The 10,321-nt window shown below is 37.0% G+C and overlaps 1 protein-coding gene, 1 long non-coding RNA gene and 1 other non-coding gene across 3 annotated transcripts; 1 reads left to right on the top strand and 2 right to left on the bottom strand.

The window, feature by feature from the left end:
- Positions 1–2,119: 2,119 nt before the first annotated feature.
- LOC149734096 (uncharacterized) lies at positions 2,120–10,249 on the top strand. The gene is made up of 11 exons (XM_089881548.1): positions 2,120–2,285; positions 2,593–2,689; positions 3,279–3,435; positions 3,566–3,759; positions 3,988–4,128; positions 7,586–7,736; positions 8,127–8,334; positions 8,487–8,586; positions 8,789–8,995; positions 9,337–9,475; positions 9,690–10,249. The coding sequence occupies exons 1-11, from the start codon at positions 2,209–2,211 to the stop codon at positions 9,947–9,949; spliced, it is 1,731 nt and encodes a 576-aa protein (XP_089737674.1). The 5' UTR covers positions 2,120–2,208; the 3' UTR covers positions 9,950–10,249.
- Positions 4,123–6,926, bottom strand: LOC149734097 (uncharacterized). Its single transcript, XR_016385357.1, has 4 exons — positions 6,225–6,926; positions 6,100–6,158; positions 5,856–5,893; positions 4,123–5,703 (listed from the first exon to the last, which is right to left on the bottom strand). It is a non-coding gene; the product is annotated as an uncharacterized LOC149734097 (long non-coding RNA).
- Positions 7,785–7,873, bottom strand: Trnay-gua (transfer RNA tyrosine (anticodon GUA)). The gene is given in 2 exon segments: positions 7,785–7,820; positions 7,837–7,873. It is a non-coding gene; the product is annotated as a tRNA-Tyr (tRNA).
- Positions 10,250–10,321: the final 72 nt, after the last annotated feature.

The raw sequence follows: 10,321 nt of genomic DNA on the forward strand, positions 1-10,321 counted from the left end.
GTCATGTTTTTGTGCCAAGTACATCACATTGTCTCCTACTTTAGCATTGATATCATGGGTCGCTTCGTCACGGTCAATGTATGTGATTTTAACTCGTTCTGCTTCAGGGCAAGCGTCGGCCTCGTCATTTAAGGATTCATTTGTGCTATGAAGTCTTGAAAATGGAAAACTGTACTGACTGCATTGTTTTAATAAAGTTGAATGTCGTCTTAAAGGTTTAAAGTCAGTTGTTTTGAAAATTTTGTATGATATTGAATTCGAAGTTCGTAAAATACAGGTATTGCTGAAACTGCGGCTAAGGAAAGTTCGAAATAACCCACACGTCTTTTGGTGTAACATACTTCAACGGAATGGGCTAAAATACGCTAAAGTAACATATAACACTATTCCCTGTGAAAGCTATGAAAAAACATAGTCACTGAATAACAAGCAACACGACAAACAAACACAAAATCCACCATTAAATCGCATTACCATCAATGAAACATACACACATCTGTTCTGCCTTATAAAGCAAAGGGGCGTTTTGTGTATAAATTAAATTGAACACGGAAGTCATTTCGGCAGGAATTGAAAATACTCATACTCGTACTCGCGCCGAATGACAGGAATTGGGCGAAAACGAACTGAAACACACGTGCGGAAATCAGTATATTTTGTGTAATATCTCAATTAATTCCGATTTACTATAATTTAAAAAGTGCGTGAGAACACACACAAGAATTTAGAAAATACGAAAAACAGACACTTCTGTTAACAATCATAACCGGCTTTGGTTATAGAAAGCTGTTTTTTGATCCCCACTGAACTTTCAATGGTGTTCACTCAATTGACCCCATCAGAATCCAACTTGTCCCGCTCAATCTACATTGTACAGTAGATTCTACAGTACCACATCCAAAACAGACTCCGTACCCACTACATTTTGTATCACATCATACTAGTCTACATGTAGTCGCGATTTCGTATGGCCTATAAAAGGGCCCGGCCACAACCGTGCTGCATAAAAGATCAGAAATATGATGAAGAAAATTTGCCTCGATTTTTTTTATTCACCCTTAAGCATTGTTTTTCTCAAATGTTTAAGATAGGAAAGTAAAAACCAGGCGTCAGTGGTTTGAAATTAGTTTTGTGTATAAATATGTATAGTAGGACGGGGGAAGATGGGACACCTTTTCATACTATTTTCTCGTCCCGCATTGTAGTAAACAAAAAACATTCAAAGAAATATAAAACCGTATCCTCACGACTCTAACAGACCGTTATTATTTGTTTAAAACATGGTCGGGATGTTTGGATATTATGTGCTAAAGGTGTCCCATTTTCCCCCATACCACTATATTATTATATTTTTATAATCAACTTTTTATTGCATTCAAAAGATTAGAACACGAAAAGTATCAGTGTGTATTATTTTTTTATGTAATTTATACCACTCGTAAAATACATTTTGGCAGCACACTCACATTCAATAACTCGTATCAGCAATCCTAGACCACAGATCGTGTTACATCACTTTCGTTGCTTGGATATTCGGGAAACTCTATTGTTGTCGGCGTTCCTTAGGTTTTGTGTTGTGTAAACTGGTTCTGCGTGTTTTCATAACAATACAGTCACTCTTAGAACATGTTTAAATAACGACAGACATATGTTAATACATAGGCTTAAGTTGTATGACCTTAAATGTAAGCCAGCCTACTTACGACTGGAAATAGTGTTTATGCGCACGAATATCAATAATATTGTAAAAGTATTTGGTTCAAAGGCAGTGTCGGTAAAGAGATATGGTAAGGTGGGGGAATATAGAACACTTTTTCATTCTATTTTCTCGTCCCATTTGGTAGTAAATAAAGAACATTCAAAGCATTATAAAACCTTATCCTCGCGACTTCAATGGACGTTGTTAATTATTTAAAACGATCGAATTTTTGGATGTATGTGCTATAGGTGTACTACTATACTATAGCTGACCAAAAACAAATAATGAGTACAAGCACTCGAGAATACAATGTACCAAGCAAAACTAAAAGTAGCGACAGACGAGTGTTAAGTTTGTTTACTTTAGTTTAAGAACAACACTCAATATACGCTCGCAATAGCAATATTTATGTAATGTGGAGATAAAATAAACGTTACGGATTATACAGAGATGAGTAATAAAACTATTTAACTTATAACTAGATACAGTAGTATAGATTATCAATCAAGATGTCAAAGTTGAAAAGGGAAGCAATGGGACAATACAACTACGTTGCTCCCACCCCGATGCCGGACAAAAACAAAAGGTAGGCTATTTTTGTTTAATATAGCTGTTTTACAAAATATATATTGAGCTATGCTTTAACTTTAATGAATGATTAAATGAGTAACTTTATATAGTGGGTAAAAGACGGAAAATAAAGGCAAAACAACAATTACTATTACACGCTTATTTAAAAAAACGTACAAAACTTAATCGGTAAAATACGTGTCCGTTGCACCATACGGACGAAAAAAACAACAAAATAAACCATATATTTAAACATTATTGAAGTTCTATTAAAAAAATGCGTAACTTGGTGTTAAATGATTTTTTTTTTGTTTTTTAAACAGATCAAAACCGAAGCATTCTTACCCGGATTTTTACCCACATAGTGACGTCACCGTTCAGCTGGTCGACGAAAACAACAAAGATCTGAAACTGTTTAACGTAAGAACATAGTAATATACAAATATACCATGGCCTAGTACAGTGGGCCATGACATATAGTAGGTTTGAGTAAGATAGTTCATGTTTTCAATCTCGTTGTTTTTAGATCTAGAACTGTTTAAAACGTATAATGACATAGGAATATACCATACCCCTTAAGTAAGCGTGAAATAAATATAAGATTAGGGTAAGATGGTCCATGGGTTAATTTTCTTTTCTCGTTCAATTTTGTAACAAATAAAACAAAATTAACAAAAAACTTATGTAAATATATACCTGTATACGACTCTAATCGAGCTTGGTTGATTGGTAAAAACACGATTAGGAAATGTGGAATATTATTTGTTTTAACAGTAACCACCTTACCCTACAATATAGTAAGGTGGGGGAAGATAGGACAAAATTTCATTCTATTTTCTCCTATTTGGTAGTAAACCAAGAACATTCAAGGAATTATAAAACCGTATGTCCCATCTTCCCCCACAGTACTATATTACTAATAGCAATGAATAAACCAAGCATATTAATAATAGTACCTTACTATTATACTCATTATTAAAATATTGCTTATGTTCTGCGAATATTATAGATAAAGCCGCCAAAGATGTTTAAGACAAGTTACCATCAAGATTATCGCCACCCACCGGAAGAAAACTTACGTGGAAGAAAGAATCAAGACGAGTCGCTGGATACAAAAGAAAACTACACAGCATACGTACAAAAAGCGGCAAAGAATAAGTCGCCTGGTATGACAATAATAAGTACAACTTGCTTACGCGTAAAATTGCGCATAATGATAAATGCATTATGTTCTTTCATAGTATATAGATACTACGGTCCTATAGTGCTTATATTTAAAATTGTGTTGTTGTTTAGAAGAGAAGCATACGAAGCCCAAGGTGTCAACAGAAGAGTTAACCAAGCCAGAGCGAAGTTTTATTAAAAGCGCTGGCGACCTTAAAATTTCTACAGCTGCTGAAAATGTTAGACAAAAACCGCTAGCTGTCGCAAGAGCACAAACTGCTGAAGCGAAACGACGCCCTGTGAAAGAAGACAGAGTGAATGAAGAGGTGCTGTAAATACTTTAATATTGAATGTAAATTATATCCTTGTGTGGCTGGACAGCGGTAGCTGTTATATTACGAGTTTCTATTTCATTCACCTTTATTCGTACCTCAAAAGCATAACCTCTTGGATAGAAGCAGACACGTTAAATGCTGTGCCACGGCGCCGCGTTTAAAATTTTAGGTGTAACAATATGTTCTTATATAGACCTAATGTTTAAGGTAAAATTTCAGTTTTACCGATCAGTGCTGAACGCCAGAAGCGGTCCAGAGTGGAAGCGGCCTCCAGATATAAGCTACGATATCTTAAACCCAGAAAAACCGCCACAAGAGCGCGCCACCAAGCCCTACGGCGCCAAGATGGAAAATTCTCAGGTACAAACGTATATTTGTATACCTAGGTATTTTTAATAATTGCTCAAGCGTGACGATTAGTTGGCCCTCTGTGTATTTGGATTTCTAAGATTAAACCGCCTCTTACTGACGCACAAGAACAATCAACTATACAGCCATAATTAACCACTGCAATGACGCAATGACGTCATTATTTAAAGCGACGTACGACTGTCTGACGTCACTTCTTAACGACGTATTAATATTCTGACATAAATACCACTATAAGCAGAAAATAGGGGTCGTTCGATATTTTATTTTGCAACAGTATAGGAAATACCGCAAGACAAAACATAATACACGTGATATGAAGAAGTTTCTGAAAAATAGAAACCGGATTAAATAACGTTCATAAGAGTTTAGGTGGCTGGCGTTGGTGGAAAGCCACTACGGCACGACAAGCCCCCAGCCAATGGTAGTGGGTTTCTACTTTGGTGAGAAACCCTTTGCTGGATAGACCTTACCCAAGCAAGGTAAAACAAACCTTCAGACAAAAATAGTACAACGAATACAAACAACACACCGACAAAAAGACAAAAAATGTACAACGAGTGCAGAGAAATAATGTGCCAAAACATGCAACAAACGCAACAGCTCAAGCATACAAAAAGGGGAAGCATTTAAAAGGCATTAACGCGGACATGATCATTGAAATCTAATCAAAGAATATATGTAGTTCAAATCCTGAAGAATAATCATCTGCAGTGTACACCATATTGAATGTCCGACCGCAAGGAATCGAAAGCCAAAGCTCCGCATGTCCCAATCAAAAGGTAATTCGCCATGTTGGTACCGCGATACTCTCGTCGTAGCTTCACACAATATAATACCGTCCGGGTGTTACGCACCGCATCGACCGTTGCAAAACTACGTCATGTTGTTACGAACCGCATTTACAGTGACCTAAAACCGAGCGTAAGCATCACTGTCCCAATAGTGACCTAAATATCTAGCGTAGCATCACTGGCGGCGACGTCCACGCAACACCTGACCGTTAAGCAACTCAATCAAAACTGACGTAACCGCACCGAACGCAGGGTCAGGACAATGCTCTGACCCACCGTATCGACGTCGTAGCGAAATTGCGACGTGGCCATCGTCTCAATCGCGCTACATGACGTTTTAATATAAAGTTAACCACGTGGGAAAGTTCACGTTACATTATATTAATGAAGTATTATCACATTTACGCGCATATTATACAGCGTGTTGATATTACTCGAGTATTTGTGTACCACCATAGCGTTCTTACCAAACGATTGAGGCAATACAGAATCGCTGAAAGATTTCGATCTTTGTAGAAGAAACACACTATAGAGTGTACAGCAACAAAATCTGATCCAGCAAGATATGCGCCATAGTTTCATTGCATATATTTCATAGACATGCAAAATGCACTATAGTAGTGACTGACTAAAAATAGCTGGCAACATTAGGTCCAGCAGAATAAGAATACAACAGCGCAGGCAAGACACACATATACTACACACAACTCATATAACCCTCAAAACCTCAAACCGTGTATCCTTTATCGGTGTCTTCGTCTTTGATCTTCGTCTGCAAAGGTACGATAGTTACGTCACAGTTATTATACGTACTAGTTACTCAACAGACAGGAATTTACTACTTCTATACACCAGTTTATTTCACATTTAACCCTTTCTAGTTATCTTTTATAACTAGATCTAAACAATAAGAAAATACGATACCTTGCGCTTTTCTTCTGCAGCTTAATTCGCTGACTTTTCTGCAAAAAAATAATCGATAGGAATAAATGTTAGTGACCATAAGTGACCACTGAAACAATTACCGTTAAGTGTCTTGTCAACCAAAATATACGCCAATAATGGTAGCATACTTAACGGATCACCTCTGGGTTAGAAGCAGGCGCGCTAACCACTTTGCCACGAAACCGTATTATAGATAAATGTGTGTATTATTACGTCACATTACCTTCATTCTTCTTTCGTGCCATGGCCCGCTTGATCCTCTGTGACGTCACACACCATTTTCTACAAACGCTAATTTTAAAACTCCATTCAAAGCAAAATAGGTTTGTGACGAAACAATGAACTTACGAAGTGGGTTCTTCTGTTGCGTCATCACCACTTCGTGACGTCACTTTATAGATGCTTCTAGAAAAGAGCTAATGTACGTAACAATGCCAATGGTAATTTATACTTTACCAATTCTTTGATCTTCTTGCTTCGCGCTCATAGGGCAAATATAGTTAGAATAATTATACAAGTAATGTGCCGTGCGACAACGCAAAACGCACATGGGGCCCCATGAAAAAAACGTCGCGAAACGCGCGCGTACAACATTCGCGTATTGTTTATATATGGCGTAACGAAACCAATGACGTAACGTGAACGCGAGCGGTATAGAGAGCGCAACTTAAGCGATTGTGACGGTTTGTGACGTAACAGAACGCAGTGATTTGGAACTAAGATATTGCGTGTGACGTCGCGAGTGACGTAATAAAGAACCGTCGCGATTCCTAATATAGTATGTGAAAAATAATAATTTAAACTTAAAGTAATAAACGCAAGGCACAAAACTTTTAGAATAGGTTATTGTGACATATAATAATATTACTGTATAAGTGTATAGTAGTACAAAGCTATAATATAATTTATAATGAAAAGTGTATGGCATAATACAATAGTATAGTTGCTTAAAATAATACTTAACTCAAGTCTTGCAAGAAATCTTCCAACTTGTCAACTGGTGCGCTGCTAACTTCATACTAACTGGAACTTGGTAACTCGCTTTGTGGAAGAGGCGTTTTATGCGCGGGGTAATCAAGGCGGGAATAATCAGCTGGTATACGAGGCGCCTGTCACGTGAGCAAACTAACCAATCAGCTTCAAGGTTTGGACAGCGGGCAGGTTACGACCTCAGTTCAACGTTATGACGCAACAAACTAAGCTCACAACGATCCGAGATTCAGGATAATTCGCGAATATACATACAGCTTGGTAGGGAAAGACGGAACACCTTTAGCACATAACATCCGAATATCCCGATCGTGTTTAAACAATTTACAACGATATATGGAAGTCGTAAGGAAACGGTTTTATAAATCTTTAAATGTTCTTTGTTTACTACCAATTTGGACGAGAAAATACAGTGAACGGATGTTCCATTTTTTTCCACTCTACTATAATACTATACTTTCATTTCAGTCAAGATATTTAAGACTAATGGAAGAACTAACAATTCAGATATGTAAAAACGATCATGGCAAAGAACAAAATAAACTATATATAACAATTGTTTGACATAAATAAATACAATAATGTTTCAATCATGTTTTGCATTTATTTTTTATTTTGTTAAATATTTAGTTATAGTTTTAATTCAGGGATCTTCTGAATAGGAAAACGCGTAATATATATAAAATAAATTCAATCGTTAATTTGTCAAAATGTTTTAGGAGAAAATATCAAACATTGTGGGAGAGAAACGAAGAGTAAGACCAGCTTCAGTAAATACACTAGCGAGCGGAAGGCAATCAAAAGCAGGTTCTGTTAAATCGTCTTCATCTGCAACGGAAAATATCCCTCAACCATCTGTGACAAGAATAGGTTTGTAAAATACAAGTTTTAGGCTAATTAATGTTATCTGTAAAAAAGTCCTTCGAGCCGGATTCGAACCAGCGACCTATGGATTACTGGCACTTATCAACTACAGTCCACCGCTCTACCAACTGAGCTATCGAAGGTTGTAGAGGACTTGGCGCTGGTAGGATTAAATCAATCAAACCGGTTTGTTTATTTAAACACTTATGGCTTTTGTTACCGTTTATGGCTTACGTAATGAGGGCGGTATAGGTTTGCAGATATGTGGGATAAGATGGTTATAGGATACGGTTATAAATCCCGTAAATATTGTTTGTTTACTACCAAATGCGACGTTAAAAAAAAACATGAATCATCTGATATACCACAATCTATAGTATACTGTGTATATTACAGGTCTCGAATACCAAAACGGTTCTAAAGCGGGCAGTAGAGCTTCAACAGCAAGCGGGCGTAGTAGTAACAACTCCAGATATATTGTCACACGAGTTGATGCAAAACGACCAATGACGTCAGGCAGCAGCATTTCTTCAGTAAACGGGGACTACTTACTCGAAACGGGAAGACACTTGAATGAAATATTAGAAACTATACAAGAGGACGAGTAAGCTGTTTATTAATGTGAATAAATAAATAAATTAAGGAATAACTGAATTTGTTTTGGGCTGACCAAAACAACTAAATAAAAATATTCCCAATAATTAAATTTTTGATTTAGTGTCAGTTTAGTAGATTTAAAGTTATGTCTCAATTTAGAATACAAGAGCAACTGCAAGACATTCCGATTCCAAACAGCCCGAAGCAAGTTATGCAACCAATAAGTGATAGAAAAAGAACTCGCAAACGATTGAAGAAGGTAAAGACATATATAACTATGCATGAAAGATAAGTAGTTTATTTCAATTAAGTATTACATGTGTAGATACTGTGGGGTAAGATGGGGACTGTAAGCGCATATTATTCCATAATTCCTGATCGTGTGTTTATTATTTAAGAATCTTGAACTCCCAGGAAAACTGTATATTATTTGTTTCATATGCGATATTGTATTTTTGCAGCCTGTACCTCCGACCGACCTGTTCGAAAAACGCGGACCCGACCCAAGGTTTTATCCGTCCAAGAAGAAGTTGAGGACACCAAACGAGATGGAGAGATTCAAGAAAGCAAGGGGAAGGGCCTTCATGCGCAATGTCGAGCAAGCGATACCGGAGCTTGATCTCCGCGACCATGAAATGAAATATCAGCCAGAAAGACAACTTTTGCAAGTAAGTTATAGTTGTAACTTTTTTTGTTTTTCTCTTGGTATAAAAACAGTTATATTATTCCAACGTTTCGACTGCCAATCGGAAAATATATTATGTCTGGTAGCAGAAGAGACAGAAAACTGTTATATGTCTTTATATAAAACTACGACCAGAGGCCTTTAGATGGATGTTAAATAACTGCATACTGTTCGAAATATCTTTCATATGTGGCGAGATTAACATTAGCCATGCAGCAAATTATCGTCGGTTATTTCACTCTCGCCCTATAGGAATTCCTATATGTATAGAACAACGTTTATACTTTTTCTATATATGGTTCTCGGGAATTTATCTTTTTTAAGGATGCTCGATGGAAAATTCGTCAGGACGTAAAAGATGTTAAAAACAAGAATCTGCATAGTTTGGTGGACAGATTTGAAAAAAGACATCAGATCATCAAAGAAGAAACTAGGACTCGTCTTGGCGACACAACTTATATTGGTAGGAATGCGATTGTTTTATTGAATAAATGTAACGGGCGTGGCCGGAAAGCGCCATCGTTGCATAACACGAGTGTTCTGTTTCACACACCTTGTACCAGCTTAGTTACCACGTATGTATAACTTTGTGGGTGTGCTTTTTTTCTGTATGGCTGACAACTTAGACAACTCATATTGCAATGGGAGTGCTATTTTAATACAGTCCTTACTTGTAGAAAGAGACCCTGTCAGTATTTACAAGCTACACAACAAAGGGCCGAACTCACGAAGCGGGAGGCCTGGTGATGTAGGGTTCAAAGTGTCTTACCCATTACATAACAGACGAAGAATAACTCCTTCTATGGGTTCGGTACAACGGGCACGAAACTTTGGTTCTTACGCGCAGATATTTAACCAGCCATGCGCTCCACCTCATTGGGGGCCACAAAAGGTGGACAGTGGATTGTTTTTGCCGCCTATGGCTCAAGGGATTTAGGAATTTGAAACTTTTTGCACTGACGCTATAGGCCTATACCGAATAAGCGTATTTCGTTTTATTGCTTATATTATTTGCGTTGTACAGACTTCTATATTGTATTCTAACTGTGAAAAGTATTAGGTTTTTTTATATTTTGACTTCTTGGCTCACGTTTACACATTTTAAACACAACGTTTAAACTTGAAAAGCTAAATGCTCACTGTCAACTAGACCATAGATAGAGAAATTAAACATGATATTTTAGGGCTTTCATGTATTTTTTCATTGTCAGTTTAATAAAATTTCAGGAAGACTACATATTTATTGTCCAAAGAGTAACACTACCAAACAGCCGGCTGTAAGTTTTAAATGCTCCCCGCTGTCTGGCAA

The sequence above is a fragment of the Ciona robusta genome, chromosome 7 (genome assembly GCF_009617815.1).
Source record: "Ciona robusta chromosome 7, ASM961781v2".
Lineage (NCBI taxonomy): Eukaryota > Metazoa > Chordata > Ascidiacea > Phlebobranchia > Cionidae > Ciona > Ciona robusta.